We start from the raw sequence: 23,530 nt of genomic DNA, 5'->3' as shown, positions 1-23,530 counted from the left end.
CTACTCGGCGAGTCTGAGCTCCAACTCGCCGAGCCCCCCTCACAATACCACAAAATTAAATTTACAAGATACCTGGTAAAAATCCGGATGTTACAACTCTCCCCCACTAGAACTAGACTTCGCCCTCGAAGTCTCGCTCTAAAACAGCTCCGGATGCTGCTCCCGCATCATACCCTCCGGCTCCCAGGTCATTTCTGATCCCCTCCGATGTTGCCACTGAACCAATACCAGGGGTACCTCCTTGTTCCTCAAAATCTTGATCTTCCGATCCCTGATAGCCACTGGTCTCTCAGCATAATTCAGGCTTGCATCCACCTGAATATCCTCTAATGGAACCACTGCCGACTCATCGGCTATACATTTCCTCAACTGCGATACATGAAAAGTGTTGTGAATATGCCCCAACTCTGCTGGTAACTCCAGCCGATAGGCTACCCGGCCTACCCTTGCAATCACACGAAACGGACCTATAAACCGGGGCCCCAATTTGCCCCTCTTCCTGAACCGGATCACTCCTTTCCAAGGAGAAACCTTCAGGAGAACGAAGTCGCCGACCTGAAATTCCAGCTCGGACCGGCGCCTATCCGCATAACTCTTTTGTCGGCTCTGAGCGGTCAATAACCTCTGTCTGACCAGCTGTATCTGCTCTGTCGTCTGATTCACGATCTCTGTACTACCCATTACCCTTTGCCTAACCTCTCCCCAACATATGGGAGTCCGACACCTCCTACCATACAACAGCTCAAAGGGCGGCATACCGATGCTCGAATGATGGCTGTTATTGTAGGAAAACTCTGCCAAGGGAAAATACGTGTCCCAACTACCTCCAAAGTCCAATACACATGCTCGAAGCATGTCCTCAAGTGTCTGAATCGTCCGCTCACTCTGGCCGTCGGTCTGGGGGTGGTATGCGGTACTAAAATGCAGCTTAGTACCCAACTCCTCATGAAATTTCTTCCAGAAACGGGAAGTGAAACGCACATCGCGGTCTGAAACAATCGAGATCGGCACCCCATACCGAGATACAACCTCTCTCACATAAATCTCCGCCAACTTCTCCGCCGAAGAACTCTCATTGATGGCAAGAAAGTGAGCGCGCTTTGTCAACCTATCCACAATCACCCAAATTGCATCGACTCCTCTGGCAGTCCTCGACAATTTGGTGATGAAATCCATAGCGATCTGTTCCCACTTCCACTCGGGAACCTCCAATGGCTGCAACTTGCCATGCGGTCTCTGGTGTTCGGCCTTTACCCTTCGACAGGTCAAACACCTCTCGACAAACCATGCGACATCCCTCTTCATACAAGGCCACCAATACTCCTTCCTTAAGTCCAAATACATCTTTGTAGCCCCGGGATGGATCGAAAATTTCGATCTATGAGCCTCCTCCATCAATGTAGTACGCGTACCGCCCACAAACGGTACCCAGATTCGGCCCTGATAAGTCATAAGACCCCGACTATCCGATATAAACTCAGAAACCAACCCAACGACCCGCTCTCTCTTCTGCATCTCCGGACGCACAGCCTCGGCCTGAGCCCCACGAATGGCGTCCAGAACTGGAGCTATCACGGTCAATCTCAAACATACAGCTTTCAGTGGAGTACTTTCCGCCCTGCGACTTAATGCGTCGGCTACCACATTAGCCTTGCCCGGGTGGTACAAGATCTCGCAATCATAATCCTTGACCACATCTAACCATCTTCTCTGCCGCATATTTAGGTTAGGCTGATCCATCAAGTACTTCAAGCTCTTATGGTCTGTGTAAATCGTACAACGAACCCCATACAAGTAGTGCCGCCAAATCTTGAGGGCGAACACCACTGCCCCCAACTCCAAATCATGTGTGGGGTACCTCGTCTCGTGAGGCTTCAACTGCCTCGATGCATATGCTATCACATGTCCCTTCTGCATCAGTACCGCTCCCAGTCCTAAAATCGATGCATCACAGAATACCGCAAAACCTTCCATCCCTTTCGGAAGAGCTAATACCGGAGCTTCACACAACCTCTGGCGAAGCGTCTCAAAGGAGGTCTGCTGCTCGGGACCCTATAAAAATGTAACACCCTTCCGGGTCAATCTGGTGAGTGGAACCGCAATCTTGGAGAAATCCTTAATAAACCTCCGATAATACCCTGCCAACCCAAGGAAACTCCGAATCTCAGAAGGTGACCTTGGCACCTCCCACCTCATCACTGCGTCAACCTTGGCCGGATCGACCAATATCCCCTTCTGGTTAACGAGATGTCCCAGAAACTGGACCTCCCTCAACCAGAAATCGCACTTGGAAAACTTTGCATAAAGTTTCTCCGATCTCAAAACTCCAAGAACCTCCCTCAAATGCTCCTCGTGCTGCTCTCTAGATCTCGAATATACCAGAATATCATCGATGAACACAATCACCGACCGATCCAACATCGGCCGACATACCCTGTTCATGAGGTCCATAAACACAGCCGGGGCATTGGTGAGCCCAAAAGGCATCACCACAAACTCATAATGCCCATAACGCGTCCTGAATGCTGTCTTCTGGACATCCTCGTCCCGCACTCTCACCTGATGATAGCCCGACCTCAAATCAATCTTGGAGAACCAAGATGCTCCCTGTAACTGATCGAATAAATCGTCGATCCTCGGCAACGGGTAACGGTTCTTGACCGTCAGCTTATTCAATTCCCGGTAATCAATACACATGCGATGCGAGCCATCTTTCTTCTTCACAAACAGGATGGGTGCTCCCCACGGCGAGCTACTCGGCCGAATAAACCCCTTCCCCAGCAGCTCCTGAAGCTGCGAGGATAACTCTTGCATCTCTGGAGGCGCAAGGCGATACGGCACCTTAGCGATAGGCGCGGCTCCCGGAACCAAATCGATACCAAACTCCACTTGCCTCACGGGAGGCACACCTGGTAACTCTTCGGGAAAGACATCTGGAAACTCACGCACCACCGGAACTTCATCCACCGAACTCGGTCTCTCGGAGATCACTCGCGTATCCATCACATACGCCACAAAACCCTTACAGCCCTGCTGTAAACACTGCCTCACCCTAGCAACCGAACAAAAGGCTGATCCAGAACGTGTACCCTCGTCGTAAACCAAAAGAACTCCCCTACTAGGATCTCGTATAGTCACCAGCTGACGCTCGCAATCGATAACCGCACCGAATCGGCTCAACCAGTCCATGCCCACTATAACACAGACATCACCCATCGCAATAGGAATCAGGTCGATCGGGAACTCAACCCCAAAAATCTCCAATACACATCCCCGGAGGACCTTTGTGGCACAAATCACTCTGTCGGCGGCTATGGAAACCCGCAGGGGCCGACTCAGTGCCCCACGACTAACACTGATATGCTGACTAAATGTCAAAGATACAAAAGATCGACTTGCACCCGAGTCAAATAACACTAAAGCAGGTACAGAATTCACAAGGAAGGTACCTATGCATAGCATAATATAAGCATAATATCTCAATACCATAAATAAATAATGAAAAGGAAGCGTACTAGCCACAACGTCGGGTGCAGCGCGGACCTCTTCCGCAGTCAGCTGAAAGGCTCTCCCCCAAGCCCTCGGTGCCTCGGCCTTCACGGGCCGACTCTCTGTAGCAGTAGCTCTGATGGCGGCGGGAGCAGACCCCTGAGATGCTCCGCGCAGCAGCGGACACTCTGCCTTCCGGTGTCCGGTCTGGTTGCAGTGGAAGCACACTGCAAATCCCTTGGGGCAGTCCTTGGCCATATGTCCCTCCTTGCCACATTTGTAGCAAGACCCTGCTCGACAGACTCCATCGTGACCCTTGCCGCACTTTCCACAAGTGCGGCCCTTCTGGCTCCCGGGTCTGGGATCAGCGGGCTTGGCCCGCTTGGCTACCGGCTGGGACTGTGCCGACCGCCGATCCCTCCCTAGAGACTCCGCCTCCTCCCTGGCCTGAGTCTCAAGCTCAATCTCCCTCTTCCGAGCATTTGCCTGAAGCTCGGCAAATGTCCGATACGAGGAGTTCACAGCGAAATCCCGAATATCCCGTCTCAGAATGCTCAGGTAACGGCTCATACGTGCCTGCTCGGTGGACACGTGCTCAGGGCAGAACATCGCCCTCTCATGAAACATCCTCGTAATCGCTGTAACTAACTCGGTACCCTGCTTGAGGGTCAGAAACTCCTGTGTCAGACGCTCCCTCTCCACCTGAGGAACGTACTCATCTCGGAACATGGTAGTGAACCTCTCCCAGGTCACTGCCGAAAGCTCAGTCGGTGTGAAGTGTGCCGTCACAAACTTCCACCAGTCCTTCGCTCCCAAGCGAAGCTGGTTCAGCGCGAACCGAACCTTCAAATGCTCAGGGGACGAGCAAGTGAAGAAGCATCCCTCCATATCAGATATCCACCTCATAGCTGCCACCGGATCCTGCGTACCATCAAACTCTGGTGGCTTGGTGTTGTTGAACTCCCTAAACAATGTCGCATCACCTCCCTGGGGTCTTGCCGCAGCAATCGCTGCGGTAGCCGCTGCAACCGCAGCCTCAGAAAGAGCGGCATAGCACTCGTCAAATGTCTCAATCAACGCGGTCTTAATAGACCCGAACATCTCTGGTATCTCAGCTCGGATGACCGCAGCCACCTCCTCATGAATGATCTGTCAAATCTCCTCATCACTAGCTCCGGCATCCTCTGGCATATGACGTGTCCTCACCATGATCAACCTCTAAAATACAACATGCGATAATTAGACTTCACTCGAACACTCTTACATTCGACAATCCACCCCTCCTTGATCCTTGGCATCCCAAGATTCTTATTTGGACTGTGTACCGCACCGGTGCTTTCAGTAGTACGGGCCCAATACTACTGTCCGCACCGTTACAGTACACACCCCAAATCTTCCTCTTCGGATCCCAATCCCCAAATACTCTATTATACTTAAATCACTTTGTAACAGATCTCACACAAAGCCTTAGCTGCTACCTAATTACTCTCAGCATCTCATAGCAGCTCACCCCTCCCTAGGCTAAGGCATCACAAAACAGGCCACTCTAGTCCTATTAGCAATACCTAGCCTACTCTAGCATGCAAACACATCACATTAATAATAATTATCACATAATATAAAGGTATTTTGGGAATTCACCGTTCGGGCGCTGGCTGATCGTACACACGTTTCTTCCTGGAAAATCTTTTACTCTTAGAAAATTTTGGTTTTATTTTGAAATATCTCTTCAATTCCTCAGTTTGAGTTCAAATACCCCCGAAGGTGTACCCGAATCCCTCAAACCAAGGCTCTGATAACAATTTGTAACACCGAAAATTTCAAACAAATTTTTCGATTTTTATAAAACATAATTCCATCGATATTCATAAAAACAACCATTTTAATTATCCAACAAAACAGTACAAAATCCCAAGATCATAATATCAAGCTCCGAACGTGTGTGTATACGGATCAAGCCGGCGCCTTCCCGCGGTCATCACTAGTACCTGAAACAAATAACATCAACACTGTAAGCACAAGGCTTAGTGAGTTCCCCAAAATACCACATATAACACATATTAGCCACTCTAGGCTATAACTTTGTGGGTCCGTGCACCCAAACTCTGTGAACCCTCAGGTTCTAGCTCTGATAAACATGCACCACATAAATCACATAGAATCATGCAGTACAACACACAACATACATAGCATACAAATACTCTATCACATAACTCTGGTTACCTACTCAAGGTAAAGTATAGTGAGAAGACTCACCTTGCGTATCTCGGTATCTCACGAATCCTGGAAATCCCTCGTGCTCGATCCTCCGAGCTCTAATCCTCCTATAACATTATATGCTTCTAATTAACACTTTATATCTCTAAGGTTGACTATCAATAAGGAGTCAACACTGGTCAACTCTGGTCAACGGTCAACGGTTAACTCTGACCGGACTCGGCGAGTACCAAGGCGACTCGGCGAGTCTGGGCGTATACACTAATTTCCCTTGAATCCTCCCTTGACACGTCGAGCATTCACTCAACTCGACGAGTTCCACCTGGCATGAGTTGTGGGGCCACCACGACTCAACTCACCGAGTCTCAAAACAACTCGGCGAGTCCAGTTTGACTCAATCCACCAGTCCATTCTGACTCCCCCTTGACTCACTGAGTCCACCCTCCCCAACTCGGCGAGGCCACTCACTGTGTGGTCGGGCAACATTCATGCTACTCGCCGAGTCTGTTCTTCGGACTCGGCGAGTCCGTGCCATGCACTGACTCAATCTTGCTCTAAAGGTCAGATCCAGTCCATTAATCCATAGATCCAGTCCCTCCAAGCTCATTTAGCACGTAAAGTTACAATCTTGATGCACATACAACCTCTATATGACCATATATGATGTTTTTGACTCATTTACTACAACACAAGGTCATGGACTCCATTGTCATACATAAAGCTTGATGAATGAGACTCTCTGGACCTCTATGGGTCCAGATCCATAACCTCAACTCAAGGAGGGAACCAATGGGCACCAAATCATCCCATAAATGACCATCATAAGCCCTAAATTGCATAATGCTTCACCAAACAGAAAATAGTCCGAGATCATACCTCTAGAGTGATGATCTAAGCCCCAAATCCATGAAATAGCAACCTCCTTTGCTTCCTCTTGCCTAGAGTCTCCTTCTTCTTGCTAAATAACACACACAAGGTCAAGAAATGCTCCTTTCTCTTCACAAATCGCTCAAGAACACAAGGGTCTCTCACTGAGGGTTGGGTGAGCACAAATGACGGCCATAAGGCCCTTTAAATAGGCCTCAAACCCGGAAATTTAGGGTTTCATTACACAGCGCAGACTCGCCGAGTCCATATCCTGGACTCGCCGAGTCCAGGCGCGCTCCATTGCCCAAATCCGCGTCCCTACTCGGCGAGTCTGAGCTCCAACTCGCCGAGCCCCCCTCACAATACCACAAAATTAAATTTACAAGATACCTGGTAAAAATCCGGATGTTACACATCTCCTTATATCTTATTGATCGGGATAATTAGCATCAAAGGACTACAAGTTAATGAATAATGAGCGACGTATACTTTTCCAGTTTCATGCATATAACTTTTCAGCTAGCTAACCATTATGTCATTTTCCATTGTAACCAATTTTCTTACATGATTATATTCCTACAATATAATAGACATTGCATGAGTTTTAAAGAGATCCAAGAGAGACTAAAGTACCTATTTCTTGGGTTGTTTAAGATGTTGCATTGGGGGTCGGAGTTGCACAACTACATCAATAAAGTTGAAGTGCAAGTGCGAAAGAAATTGAGAAGAAAGTATCAAAAAACAATTTAATTTCCATCAATTGCCAATAAAACAAGACACTAATTTACAAAAAAATATTTGTATTAAAATAAGTAGAACATACACCTCATTGCCCATAATCCCAACAACATAGCTAGTTGCTATTGGTGGCTTCCATGAAGTTGACATTACCTAAAATAATTAAAAACATCATATAATATTGTTGCTTATAGCCTTTGACCTTTCCCACTGGAACTGAAACATGGACATATATATATATGATGGGTTTTGAGCATAACAACATCCTATGTGATCATATCATGCATCCCTAATTGCTTTGGATCTAATTTTTTCTCTAGTTATACCTGCAAATAGCAATTTCAAAGAAATAACCCTAATACTAGCATACAATTTTTGAAATCTACATGAAAACTAGGGTTAGAAGATTACCTTGCTTACTATCTAGTAATAACAAAAGTTCCTTGGATAACCTTGACTCTTGAAAGCTTTAGTGCCTCAAGTGTTGCACCTCTAATGGAGTCACGAATACCAATAGAAAAAAGGATGAGAGGATAAAGGTGGTAAAGCACTATGAAAATTGGCTAGGGTTTCTTCTGGAAGCTTAGGGCCAAAAATCACACGCCAGGAGGGTCTTTATATAGTTGAGGCTGCTAGGGTTTTCAGGTGGAACAATTAATTTCATTGCTTAGGCCATAAGCAGTCCATGGACCTGCAAAATAGAAGCCTTGGAGGAAATTCTATAAGGCCTCCTATAGATTTCGACCACTCCCTTCGAAAGGAGTCCATCAACCAAACTCTACAACTATCATTGATTTGCAAAACCGGTCCCCATACTTTCAACCATTTCCTTTAATCTTAAAATTAATATCAAATTAACTTCTGATTAAATACTTATTAAATAATATGATTTCTAATTAATATATTATTCTTACAATATATTAATAAATCATTTATTAACCCCTTTCTCCAAAAGTCATCATGTCAAGTTGCTATGGTGAAGGTAACCCAAAAGAACCATGCTACAATCAAATCAAGTACATACCAATTATAGTTATGGGTTTATACACCTAATCCAATAGTCTCCCACTTGGATAAGTTTAATAACTATAATTGCAAGTATGACTTCAGAATCTGATTAGCAATTGTAGCTTTCAAAAGCCGCTGTCGAACTTTTATAAACTCTTTTATAAAATATAAACATTGTCTTTTAGGAAAAAGACAAAAGGATTCAACTAGTCCAAAAGTTTGTACATGACTTATGTATCATATCGTATGATATATATTAAGTAACTTACTAATGGAATTTATTATTTCCATGAAATAAATAATTTCCAATTTAATTATAAGAGTTTTATTGAATATTTATTAAAATCAATTTCTAATAAATAATCAATTGTATCAAGTTGTTGTTAGTGTGACCCATTAGTATCATATATTATTTAGTAATATCACTTTAATATGAATCTTGAGCATACTAGGCCTTTCAGTTAGTATGACATCAGTTATCTGATAGGATGGCCTGTTTAGGTTGTGTTCTAATTTGAATTGCTTGATGTTCGAATGTTGTGTGCTTTGTGTGTAACGACCCAAATTTTTAAGAAAAAATTTCATTTAAATTAATAAACACAATTGCATAAAACCATGAGATCCCACATTTAGTTTTAAAACATCATCCATTAAATTATATAAATCATCAGAGTGTCCCCAAACATATTAGTGAAAGAGAGATAGAGTGCACACCGCGCCATCACGCTTTGCCCTTGCCCTTGATCTCCAATGTACCTGAAACAAATTAACAACCTATAAGCGAAACGCTTAGTGAGTTCCCTAGAGCATACCACACACCACACATACATATATCCTAGTAGCTAATCAAGCTACACACATATCACATAAGTCATGCATACATAAAACCAACAAGAATGCCATGGGCTACCCCACATGGTCTTTACCTAGGACTGCCATGGCCTACCCCACATGGTCTTATATCCAATGCCATGGGTTACCCCTCATGGTCTTTACCTAGGACTTCCATGGTCTACCCCACATGGTCTTACATCCAATGTCATGGGCTAGCCCACATGGTCTTTACTTAGGATTGCCATGGGCTACCCCACATGGTCTTACATCCAATGCCACGGGCTCCCCCCGGGGTCTTCATACAAAAAAAAAAAAAAATCACATATCATTTCAAATCACAGAGTGACTACACATATACCATAAACACATACTGGGCCGGCCTTGGTGCCTTAGACCCATGGGTATGGTGAGAAGACTCACCTCAGTCTGCTGAACACACAAGCGACTCTCCTAAGAGTCTGCAACCTCTCGAACTGGACAATTTATATTAATCAATGTTAGGATCTTAAATTAATCCAGGAAAACCTAAACCCACATCCTTCCATGAGGCCCAAAATACTCTTCCTTTGCTAATGGGCCCAAAGTCCTAGTCCAAAGTCATTAATAAGTCTTTTGGCCCAATAAGGCCCACCTAAAGTATTCATGGCCCATAATAGAAGAAATGGACTACATTTCACAGAATACAACCAACCCATTAACCAAAATGAAGCCCAAGAGCAAAAAGGCCCAAAACAAATCCGGTCCAAACTGCAGCGCATACGCTCGACGTCCCATTCTGGTACGCGCAACGTACTGGATCTTTAATGACTACGTGCAGCGTACATTGAGTACGCCCAACGTTCCTCCAGACTAAGCACTTTCTCCATTAAGTGCTTAATATTCAATTTCTTTACGCCCAAAATCCAGATCTGAGCAGATTAATACGTCTTAAGGCATAAAGTTGCTAACTTTATGCCTTTCCATGCCTCCCATACACCCAAAACCTTCATCAAGACCTTTCCAAAGCCCTTAACCCATGCATGTGACCAATACATACATCAAGACTCCATTTTTATACTTCAAAACGACTAAGGGACCTCAGATATGCTATTCTCCTCTCATAAAGTTGCTTATCTTTCCAAAAGAGGTCTAAAGTCCCACAAAAGGGGCCAAACTAGAAAACCCTAGCTAGATCTAAAGATTTACAAGGAAAGTTACAAGCTTTTTACCTCTAGAAGCCTTGTAAGATGACCCAAAAGAAGATCCTTGAAGCACCCAACTAATCTAAGCTTGCTTAACAACTCTCCTTCTTGAAAGAACTCCAAAGTAACCACCAAAAACCTCTTCTTAGGCTCTAAAACTCTCTCACACTCTAACTCAGCTGAAGGAAGACGAAATGGGGCTAAAGAGACTTATAGGGTTTGGTCCAAGAGGCCAAAAGGCGTTTAAATAGGGAACAAGTCTAAGATTTAGGGTGTAGACCTTCGATTCTCGTTTAAGTTGTGTCGGCTAAATATCACTCTATCTTTATTTCGAGTTTTTAGCTGTCTACTGCTATTCCGAAACTTAGAAAAATCATAACTTCCTCATACGAAGTCAGATTTTGGCGTTTTTTTATCAAAATTATTGGTTTAACAAATACTACGACTTTAATTTAGATCACCAAGGCTAAAAATTTAATTTATCAAAAACTCACTTTTTACGTCATTGGGCGCCGTGTCGGTTTTGTCGCGGATCTTCGATTGGTCATAACTTCTTCGTTATAACTCGGATTTCGACAAGGTTTTTGCCTAAATGTTTCTAACGAGATTCTTTACAACTTTAAATAATAAAATTTTACTTATTTCAAGTTTTATATTTTCGATAAATTTCACTATTTAGCTTTTAATTGGAATCTAATAAGACTTCCAATATTTTATAAGTGATTCTAAACATAGTTTTACTTCATTTCTAATAAAAACTATCCGTTAGAACTCAACCCTCAATATCATATAATATTTCATAATATTATTCAAAACGTGTATGTTACATGACTAGTGGATGAATGCGTTTGGTTACATATTATTGAGATTAGATAATTTTAGAAGGATAGGTTTAACTCTATTGCGCAACTCTTGTTTGAGTCCAACCGTTGTAGTGTGAACCTTTCATTCAAAGAATAATCTAGTACCGATAAGATGTAATTGTATTCATGTGGTAGTTAAATGGTATTAGTGGGAGTTCCTTCTGCAGCTGATAGTAGAGAGTAGTGATGAAAGAACCCCTATGAAGTTCCTAGAATATGTATTGGAGTGTAGGACGCCTTATAGTATGAGGAGAGTATAGATAGGTGTGGAATGGAGTATTGGGTTCGTACTATTGGAAGCATAGGATTTATACTCGAGACAAGGAAGACCACGATGAATCTAGGAAACTCGAGAGTGTGAACCTCTTCATGTGTTTACTGACTGTTTATGTGATTATGTTTCAGCATGGTGGTGACATGCGGTGGAGCAGGGGGTTCAAGATCTAGATCTGGTTCGGGCACGGACACCGAACCAATTGATGAGTGATTACGCGAGTTCATTTAGGTTACTAGAGGCATCCTTGATGCGACCCCGGTGATGTTTGAGTCAATCAAGGAGGGTATCATCAAGCTGATGGAGGATCGCCTTCGGATCTTCATGGCCGATCTGGCCACTAGCTAGTCTAGGGTCGGACTCTCGCCTTGAAGGATTTCAGGGGATGTGAGGCATGAGAATTTTTTGGGTTAATTATGTTAACTTACTATAGTTAGAGGTTATTTATGTAAATAGTCCTTTTTACCTAAGTTTATCCCTTTTATCTTTTTGTACGTTACAAAGCTTCGTCTCTGATGACGGCTTGAAGCTCTTGGTTGAATAAACCACAAATTCTCATGTAAATTGATCCATACTCAATTATAAATAAGTCGTATCCGTAGCCATGGACATGAAGTAATCAAGAATCCTTTGAAAACAATCGATGTCATACAGAGTATCAACACAGTTAAATCCTTGATTCGCTATCAATTTATCATCTAAAACCGCTGAATCCAACTGGGCTCCGACCCGTTTCTCAAGATTTTCCCTACAAGATGGAGACACGTACAACACCAACGCAGTGCGAAGGAGACTGATAAGAAACTTAATGCCAACAATCCCTTTTCTGTTCTGAAGCAACTCAACAATTTCTTCCAATAATGCCCTTTGATCTGCTGCTGAAGGAGCAGAAAATGGTTTTAAATGGCTTGCATCGTTGAAACTTGATTTTCTGTTCAGTAATGGAATGTATTTCTTCGCATACCCCACAAGTGATCCCGCTTTCATGCCTTAAGACTCCATGGTTTCAATCCCTCGTTTGTATAAATGTAAACCAAGAAAGGAGACATCTTTATACCACGAATCATCACCGAATGTTTGTGGTTTATTTGAGGTGAGAATTCCATTCCAGATTATAGAGGTTTGTGTGATGTTATTGACCGGTGACGTGGCAGTGGGAAGGGGTTGTATGGGTTTTGACCTGAACAAGCTTTTATAGCTAAAGAATCTATGAAGCGTGAGATGAGGTTGAGGTCATCTGCATCTGAAAGAACTTCTTCACAGCTTTCAAGAGCATCCATGGAGAAGAAACAGGGAAAAAGGAAAATATAGAAGAAAATGTCATATTTTATTCACATTTAGGTTTTGTATTTATTTATTCTTTTTAATTGAACATACTTTAACCATGTAGAATCAACGTAGTTATCTAATTTTTTGTGAGTTCTTTTATTTGAAAATTTTCATAAAACTTAAAAACGCAATTGGATGAGGTTATCTAATTTTTTTTTAAAAAACTTGTTAATTAACAAACTTTTGTAATTAGTTTTTTCAAATTTTGATGTGTCATATTTGATTTCAACCGATTATAAATATACAACTTAAATAAATGTTTCATAAAAAAAAAATAAAAGATTTTTATATTATGAAGATAAAATGAGCTTTTCTAATTTTAATTTTTTTCAAGGATAAATGTCAATCTAAGCCCTATAAATTTTTCTCATTTGTTTTAAAATGTTAGTTAATTACTTTTTTTTATAGTTTAAGGGTTAAAGTTCACTTTAAAATTTTCTCATTTGTTTTAAAAAGTTATTTAATTACTTTTTTTTATAGTTTAGGGCCTAAAGTTCACTTTTTTTACATGTTAAAATGATTCATTCAATCAAAATAATCCAATGGTATCTTTTAATTAAATGGTATCAGGTATGGTTTACTGTTGAAAGTTCAAGTCTTATTATAAATATAAATGAAATTAAAAATAATTTTAGAAGATTAGATTTCTATTTTAAATACTCTAACGTTCATATTATTTGCATATCAAAATTTTGATAATAAATTAAAACGCGTAGATTGGTGGCATTCTAGTTTTGAAAACATGAATCTTGAAGAGAGATGAAGCTTGGCTTTGTGAGCATTTATGGTGATGTTCATCCATTGTGTTCGTAACCTAATCTTCATCTACCATACCTGTCATCCCTCTTATTCACTTTGCTGCTCCACCTCATCTCTCTCTCTCTCTCTCTCTCTCTCTCTCTCTCTCTCTCTCTCTCTCTCTCTCTCTCTCTCTCTCATATACATTAATTGTATATATATACATATATACGTACATATTTATAGGTATAGAGATCTAGAGACGTGATACTTACTCTTTTTCTTCTGCATATAACCTAGAGAGAGACTGTAGAGAGAGAGAGAGAGAGAGAGAGAGAGAGAAGAGAAAGAGACTGTAGAGAGAGATGGGAGGTCAGGGGAGAAGGATAACTGATCAGACGTGTCTAGTTTTTGTGTGCTTTTTCTTGACTTCAAGATTCACCGACATAGCTTCACTAACCACACAACAAGAAAAGGATCGAATCACAGCCTTGCCTGGGCAGCCGGAGGTGGCGTTCTCTCAGTTTTCCGGCTACGTTACTGTCCACAAGAAAAATGGTCGATCCCTTTTCTACTGGTTGACTGAAGCCGCAGCTCACAATGCAGACCAGAAGCCTCTTCTTCTTTGGCTCAATGGAGGTACTACTTAATTACTGCTTCTAGCTACGACATGCAATTACCAACTAACAATTAACCCGACTCTGTATCACTATATAGGGAATATATACACCTAATATCCGTGAACTTAAAAGTTAATACTAAAAGGCAATGCGTGTTCTTAGTTATATAATTCTGTTTTTCATGAACCAAAAACTAAAATTAATGTTTGATGTTTGAGAGAGGCTTTAGTTATCGCATCATCCCGTTAACATATAATTCATAACTCAAACACAATATTGAATGAGGTGTGAAATTCAAACTTTAAACTGCATACATAATTGCGCTCTCGACCCAAAAAAAGAAAAAAAAAAAAAATACTATAATGTTTATTCATATTTTACCACAAACTTTTTTTTTTGTAACGTTAAATTTAATCATTCATAAACTAATCTTAATTTCATCTATGTCCCTTCTTCAAATACCATCCGAGTAGAAGCTTTTGTAAAATGTCATTTATCTACCTTACTCGTACTACAAAAATAGGCCTACATGGGTGCTTATTATATGGTTATTTATAATTGATTATACAATTATTAGTTTTGTGTTATTTTATTAATCCAAATTAAATTATTTTGTAATTAACAATGATTATACAAATTTAATAAACATCCCAAATTTTGTTCTCATTTATTTGATTATGACATGCTATAGTCTAAAGTTGAATAACAACTTTTAAGTAATTAGTCAAACTTCCATTATTTGCCTCACAAAGTTGGTATATATATGTATAGATGTGAATCATTTTTACAAAATTGTGAATAAGCTTTATATAAATATGTTCAAAATGAGTTGTATATTTGCTCAAAAGTTCCATAAATGATAAATCACGTTCAACTTATTGGCTAACTACTAAACTTTTGAATAACATCTCATTCCTCAATCTGTTAGGCAAACAACGTGAGTTTTACCGGTTGCATTGTTTTAAAAATTATAAAGTTACGAAAAAATAATTAAAAAAATATATATAGACACACTTATCATTGTGACGATGAACGTGTGTTTTGTCATGTGGATGATCTTGTCAATTGTCAAAATAATACTGTTGAAAGCATGCAAATACACAGTGGATCTGTGCGGTTTAATTACTCATGAGGCTAGCTTTGTTCTTTTTTAATTGGCCAAGAAAATGAAAATGCAAGGACAACTATGTCATAACATTAAAGAATGAGGGTCAAGATTGTCTTTTGTCTCATAATATATTATAACGACACTCGAATGGTCAATGTGGTAGACAGGCGTACATGCATACACATTAAATTCACATAAAAGTGGGTTATCTTCTTTTAATTTATTGTTTATAAACAAAATAACAGCAAGATATAAATTTGTATATGTAAGTACAGGACCAGGTTGCTCATCAATAGCATATGGTGCATCAGAAGAAATTGGACCTTTCAGAATTAACAAGACTCTCTCTTCTCTCTACCTCAATAAATACTCATGGAACAAAGGTTAAACCATTTCCTATTTATTTTTTCAAGTTTTTTCAAAATAAATAATGTCATTTACGATTCCAAATTAAGATATTAATTATTACTATGATAATATAACAGAGGCAAATATTCTCTTTCTTGAATCTCCCGCGGGCGTTGGTTTTTCGTACACAAACACTAGCTCTGATCTCAAAGATACTGGCGACAAAAGAACTGGTAAATTTCGATCTTATATTAATTTGTATCATCTGTTTGTATAAAATACAAACAGATGATATTGCATATTGCATAGTATGGAATTATATTCCATGTAATATAATGTACAAAGGCATCATAATATTATTGATCAATTTTATAAAATCCAAACTAGTTATGTGTAAGGAATATTGTACAAATCACTGTTTCCTTTCATTGTGTAGCAAGGGATGCACTAATATTCCTCAAAAGATGGATGTCAAGATTTCCACAATACAAGCAAAGGGATTTCTACATATCTGGGGAAAGTTATGCGGGTCAGCTTTTTAACCTTTTTCCCAAAAATCCCACCCCAAAAATAACCATAATAAAAAAAATCCTAATAAACTCAATGTACAACTCCCGATGCACAGTGTACAAGTCAATCTTACAACTTACAACCACTATCATCTTCGATTTAACCATTCTATATATCACTTAATAGGTCATTATGTTCCTCAATTAGCCAAGAAAATCCACGTTTACAACAAGAATCATCCCAATCCATTCATCAACCTAAAAGGATTCATCGTAAGTACTTACTTTCTTGAAAAGATTCCCATGATTCAAAAGTCACATTCGAGTTGTACAGTACAAGCAAAACAAGCACGAGTTAACCGAATGTACAACATCTTAATGCAGGTTGGAAACGCAGTGACCGATAACAAGTATGATAATATCGGGACAGTTGAATATTGGTGGAGTCATTCGATTATATCAGACACAACTTACAAATCGATCAAGAATTCTTGCACATTCTCATCACAAAACTACACTGAAAAATGCGATGACGCAATCAATTATGCATGGAATCATGAGTTTGGAGAGATCGATCAGTACAGCATTTACACACCTTCATGCAACATATCATCACGTAATGCAACTTCTACAAGGCTCAAGAACAGTCTTGTACGTAGAAGAGCTTCAAGTTATGATCCATGCATCGAGAAAAATGCTGAAAAGTATTATAATCGACCTGATGTACAACAAGCAATGCATGCAAATTACACGGGGATTCCATATAAGTGGACTGCTTGCAGGTTGATTTCACTACTTGAATTCATGGAATTTCCGACAAATTCACTTTCTTCAATATTTCTTGATGGATTAGTTAATTAATGTCGTGGATGTTAATTAAAGATTCTAGTTCTTGATTGTTTATGCAGTGATGAACTTCTATTAAACTGGAAGGATTCTGAGTTTTCGATGCTACCAACATACAGGAAATTAATCGCGGCTGGTTATCGGATTTGGATGTTTAGGTAATACCATATGTAAAAATAAAATTAGTTTAAGATATCTTAATTAAAAAAAAAATAAAAACTAATTAAGGTGATTGTGTATTATTGTATGTCATAAACACAGTGGTGACACGGATTCTGTTGTACCTGTTACTGCAACAAGGTTTTCACTCAGCCATCTCAATCTTACGGTTAAAACTCAGTGGTACCCATGGTATTTAAACGGACAGGTACATAAATGATCATAAATTATCATTTTTTTTTTTTTTTTGTGTGTGTGTGTGTGATATATTAGTTTTTTTTTATCTATTAATTACGTTCATTGATAGATAAAGTGGGTGCATGAATAATAATGTATGCATGGACATAGTGTTTAAGTTTTACACATATATATACAGTTTAATTTGTTTCTTTGCTAAACTAAATAAATATTTTAAACGAGACTAAATAATGATTTTACGCAACATTCAATTTTCACAATAACAATATTTATCAATTCTAACACTTTAGAGGAGTTGGATGAAAAAAGAAATACGAATGACACATAAGATGTATTAATTCATTAAGTCACTTTGTACATGAAATTGGTGTTTAATTATAACAGGTGGGTGGATGGACAGAAGTGTATGATGGATTAACATTTGCGACAGTTAGGGCAGCTGGTCACGAAGTTCCTTTGTTGCAGCCTCAAAGAGGGTTTCTTCTATTTGAATCGTTCTTGGCTGGGAAAAATTTACCAAGATCATGAGAATTAGTTAGAAAGTTGAAGTAATAATCAACCTAGAGAGAATTTGTGGGTTGGTAATTAAGTATACGCATTATTGATTCAGATGAATTTGATACGGAAATTCTTGTGTTGATAAGATTTATTGACCCTTCTGTTATTAATTACATCATTGTTTATTATTCCGGGGTTTTGAGTTCAAATTTTAAGCTTATTAGTTGTTGAAAATCGATAATATTAATGCCAATTCAAATCATATTTTAGAATTGAACGTTTTTAAGCAGCTACATGAATCGTTTCCGGTTAACGGTCCAATTAAATTAGATCCGTATTTTTGGGCTTGAATTTACAAACGGGCCAAATTACTAGGATGTAGGCATGTAGCCGTAAGACCCGTAACCCTGTGCGGCTGTGCCCATTCCTTAGGCTACATCCTTTGGATGTAGAAGTGCACAAAGTAAGGCAATGTGAGAAAAAAAAATCAATAGAACCTAAGAATGTTTTAATTAAGAAAATCAAATGGTCACTTGTGATTTTCAATTAACTTTTTAGGTTATCAATGTTGGTCCGTGTGGTTTTAAAATTTTTAATGGATAGCCCTTAACCAAGGTTGTTAAAATCTATATCTTACTTAAAATTGTTTTACATTTTGCAATATCGTGTTCATAAGATCAGATTGGGATCGTAGGATTCTATCAAAATGAACTCATATTCAAATTTGCTTTCAAGATAGTGTAATCAACTTTAACTTTTTAAGCATCATCTATAATTTTTGTTGTTATAAACTGTAAACATTAAGAATAAAATATTTTAATTAGAAAATAAGATCATTTTGATCATGTACAGATAAGAGATAAGATCACAAAGAGATTATTATTCAACTTGACACTCGATTTCAAGTTGAATAAACAAAATTTTGATATCTGGCTATATAATAAAACTAAAGAAGTGAGATAGGGATCGTAGTGTTATCAGAATCATTTTTCACTTGTGGAATCTTAAAATCATAAGATCATAAGATCGTAAGATCAAAATTGAGATTTTAACAACCTTGCCTTAACCGTAACTCTTTTAGTTTTTACTATTAAGTCCATTTAGATGAGGGTAAAATAGTCTTTTACATGCTACAGGGACCATTTTTGAAGAAAGGGATCGTAGTTTTTTACTGTTAAATCCATTTAGATGGATTTTAAGTATTCTAACACTCCTAAGGTGTACATGCAACCCTAAATACCTTGGATAGATGTTTTCTCTATTATACATGCAAACTTGAACTTTCCAAGGTATTACCCTAACTAGCATACAAAACTTTATATTTGGGTAATAAAACAAGTTAGATGACATACATTTTGTTGTAATTGGAAGCCTTGGACCTTTAAGAACTTAGTGCCCCAAGTGTTACACCTCAAATGGAATCACACAGCACCGCCAACAAATGGAATAACTTGAGAAAAGATTATATTATAGCAAAATCGGCTAGCCCTCGCTTGTGTATCAACTAGTGCCAATTTCATGAACTATGAGGCTTTTTATATAGTGTGCACATTAGGGTTACACCATGTAACTCATGACTTTCCACATTCCTCGTGATCCATGGGTTTTAACCTCCATGGAGTATCCATGGGTCACCACATGGGTTTAGCCCAACATGAAGAATTATGGATCATAAGTCCACTTTATAAGAATGAATGATTTACCAAATCAATCCCCATTTATTTAATTAGTCAATTTTGATCACAAAATTAATTCCAAACTAATTTTTGATCAATACTAATTAAATAATATGATTTCATATTAATATATTAGAATATATTAATAAATCATAAATATCCTCTTCTCACAAAAGTCTATCCAATTTGTTCCGATGTCATGCAACCCAAATGGACCATGCTACTCTTGCGTCAAGTACATACCAATAATAGTTATGGGCTTAGACACTTAATCTAACAGTCTCCCACTTGGATAAGTCTAATAACTATTATTGCAAGCATGACTCCAACCCGACTAGCAATCGTGGCTCTTAAAAGCCGTTGTCGAACTCTGATCTAGTAAATGACGTGTTCGTTAGATAAGGGATCATATATCCCTCCATTCTAAATATCATATGACTGAGACATGGATTATAATCATTCTCTCTGTCCATCTGTTATTTCTCGATTTCCTATTTATGACGACCGACTAGTTGAACAAATCAAATCAGTACAGGCCTAATGTCATCACTAAATCATCGAGGGGACCACATATATCTCTTTTATCCACATGGGGTAAAAGGAACGAATAAACTTTGACCCAAATGCTCGCTTGTGCTTACTCATCAAATTACACACAATGATATGTTTTATAACAACCAAGTTACTGGTGTGTTTACATATGTCAATGTGCAACCGACTCGCAACTACAACTCACACATCTCAGTTTGAAGAATATAAGATATTATCGTCTCATGATCACTCGTGATGAAATCCATAAAGCGATTCAAATGAGCATGGGTTGAATCCAATACTCGGATTTTATTCCAGGAGCACTCATGAACACTGCAACCACTTTGTCCTAAACAAACTACAGAACCATTCATAACAGTCTTGCCTTAATACCTACTTCCAAAGTATGATTGACTGTGGATGGTTTGAATAACCTAGTTATTCGGGAAGTCAAAACATGCAGAGTGAAACACAAGAATAATACCAATCCTATATGGCCCAAAAACTTTTGAGTCTTATTGATTACTCATTATTCATTGTATAATGTTTTGAATAATCAACTTAATACTTGAATTAAAACAATAGGTATGTCATGCTCCAAGCATGCACACTATGTTTGTCTACACGGTAGTTATGCCATGATCCAAGCATGCACACTATGTTTGTCTATGGTCCTTACTTTTGTGAAATAGATCAATTGGAAAAACATTTCAATGATGCTCACTTCACAATTCCAAATCCTTATTAAAAGTGTGTAAGAATTCCCAATTCTTGTCACTGCTAGAAAGTGTTAGATTCTAAACTATCATGCAATGATTCTTTTGTAATGTCTAGGTACCAAAAGTCATAGAGACTTGACCAATGATATTACAAAATATTAATTTGGAGATTGTTACAGAACAATTCAATGGAAATGAAGTCTCAAATTCAAAGTACATTCCTTTGAACATCCTTCTTGCATAGAAGTTTCTAACTTTCTCATCTCCCAATATGGAAACATTCCATATTTACCATATGACAATTCATTATTAATAGACTCATGTCTATTCATAATAATGTCAATATGATCCATCCATTATTATACTTCCAACTGTCCTTAAGCGACCAATCCTTGGCGAATCTTAGATTGTCATTAACAGTTGCTCAACCACTTTAGTCATAACCGGTTCTAGTCTTTTTTCCCTCTTAATGCCTTAGGCATTTGGAAAAATTTAGAACACGAGAATATTATAGCATATGCAATCGATCCTATACCCGAAGCATATGGGACACAATTCATAATGTCTAACATAAAGACATGATACTCAATCATTCTTTTTCTATAATATTCTATTTACCATGTTCTTAAAATTTCAATTATGAAGAGGGATGTCATAATCATAATAAAAAATTTGATAATAAAATGAACCTTTCCATATACAGAATTTCCTTATGTTGAACCATTTCAAAATAACATTCATATATATGTTTGACTAAATGTGATTAAAATCTCAATCTAAGCTTTTAGAATTGAAATGAAGTATAATCTCCTCTCCCTTAATTATATCAAAACAACTTTTCAAACTCTGCAACTTGCAAATTGAAACTTTTGTTTTCTATAATTAACATTGCTAACTTGCAATTGATTATGCTCCCACTAGCATAATAATTACATCCTTATTAGCATAACACTTATGCTCCCACTAGCTTTGACATGTACTCAGAAATCAGCTGGACTTCTAGAAATCAATACTTCATTGACTTTCTTACCAAAGTTCAGATTTCTGATATGAGATGCTTCGATAAGACTTTATCTAGGCTTCTCAAAATCATACACATTTCCTTAGATAGTTGTGTGTCTTAACAATTTTAGAACTTACAGCCATAAGTCTGAAATATTTAGACCCTTTCCATTTCTCACAATTCAAATTATGAAAAGGGGTGTCGTAATCATAATCGAATTTCAGAATACAAATGTCACAACTGCTATCTCCTTAAAATCTACTTAGTGAAAGCGTTTCTTCACCATCATTTTCATGAATCGGAGAGAAACCTTATGGCACTTAGATTTTATGGTGTATGTGTTCCTATCCATGTGAATTTGTCATAACCATAATCACATGACAAGGTTAGTGATAAATCCGAACTCATATGGACTGAACTTGTTCAATCTTAATTTCTTGCCACCTGGCAGCATAAGGGTCTGCCATTGCTTCCTAGGTTGTTTGGCAAACAATTGAGAACTCATAGCACTCATATGCATAGTCAACTTTACTGGAATGGGCACAGAAACAAGAATATGTCAACACGATAGGTTACAAACCTCAAGTCGTGTGCTAGTGTTTAACAATAGGTTTACTCTTGATTGGTTCTTGAAACTTTCAAGATCTTTAAGACTCCCACTGACCTCTTGACATATAATATTCTATTATCATGATCTATTCCTTGACAAAAAAATATTCAAGAGTCAGTGCAGATTCTTATCAAGACTAACACTTCACACAATTGGCCTTAGTTGGTCTTTATTTTATCCAAAACATCACAACTTACCAATTTTAAATGTACAAGAGTAAGAAACATATTACTCTACATTTGATGAGTGTTATAAACCTTCTTAATTTAATGTCACTCAACATATAATCTTGGAGTATGACTCTAAGACTTGTTTTTTGGAACGAAGTATGACTCATCTTCCTGATTTAACCATTTCAATAATTCAGGATTCCTCTTCTTAGCCATACAAGTGCACTAAGGTGTCCTTAGAGGATCAATTGTGATATGGTTTTCCATAATCATTAAGATGATCATAAAACACGATATTAAAGTACTCTCCTATCTTTTCAGATTGGAGAAACTTTTATCTTTCTACCTAATTTGATTTTTCTCATTCGTTCTGCCATACATTGAAACTTTTCCAATGTTTCAGAATTATACTTAATCTTGTAAGTATAACCATATTTACTAAACTTTAGTAAATCATGACGAAAAGTCTTATCGATCATCGTGGTAGATCTTGATCAACGCACACCCAGTGTATCCGATCCCTTAGTCCTTCACTTGACTCACATATACATGTGAACAAGGAATCAATCTTATTTCACCAAAGATGAAAATTATCATTCATCATGCAATACAACTTACATGATTCCAAGTTTCTGTCCAATTGAAACTTGAGTGATGATAATCTTTCCTTATTTGGCAAATTTTGACACTACCACAAACGAAAGAATCAAATCCATATTGCTAAAATTAGAAACATACAAACACCAATTTCCAGAAATGCCATTGCAATGAGATATAATAAAATAAAAAAATATATTTATTTATAAAATGCAGAAAAAACTTTTTCTTACAATGCAATTACAAATGAAAACTATGTTATTACATATTTCATAGCAATCTATCATAACTCCTAAGCAGCAGCTCAAAAATCCGATCTTCGAACCATGCGATTGAAATTCATCTTCACGATCAGATTCAACATACTCTTCCTTTAAGCTTCCTTCCTTTTGCATGATCC

General features: G+C 38.4%; 1 protein-coding gene across 1 annotated transcript; it reads left to right on the top strand.

The window, feature by feature from the left end:
• The first annotated feature begins 13,745 nt into the window (after positions 1-13,745).
• LOC144997795 (serine carboxypeptidase 24-like) lies at positions 13,746-18,012 on the top strand. The gene is made up of 9 exons (XM_078957661.1): positions 13,746-14,177; positions 15,542-15,649; positions 15,752-15,847; positions 16,051-16,143; positions 16,311-16,396; positions 16,508-16,905; positions 17,032-17,127; positions 17,231-17,336; positions 17,711-18,012. Exons 1-9 carry the CDS (start codon positions 13,904-13,906, stop codon positions 17,852-17,854), a joined length of 1,401 nt encoding a protein of 466 aa, XP_078813787.1. The 5' UTR covers positions 13,746-13,903; the 3' UTR covers positions 17,855-18,012.
• Positions 18,013-23,530: the final 5,518 nt, after the last annotated feature.

The sequence above is a fragment of the Lactuca saligna genome, chromosome 5, assembly GCF_052625555.1.
Source record: "Lactuca saligna cultivar CGN05327 chromosome 5, ASM5262555v1, whole genome shotgun sequence".
Taxonomy (NCBI): domain Eukaryota; kingdom Viridiplantae; phylum Streptophyta; class Magnoliopsida; order Asterales; family Asteraceae; genus Lactuca; species Lactuca saligna.
The sequence above is the reverse complement of the archived record's forward strand: the minus strand, read 5'-3'. Positions and strand labels throughout refer to the sequence as shown.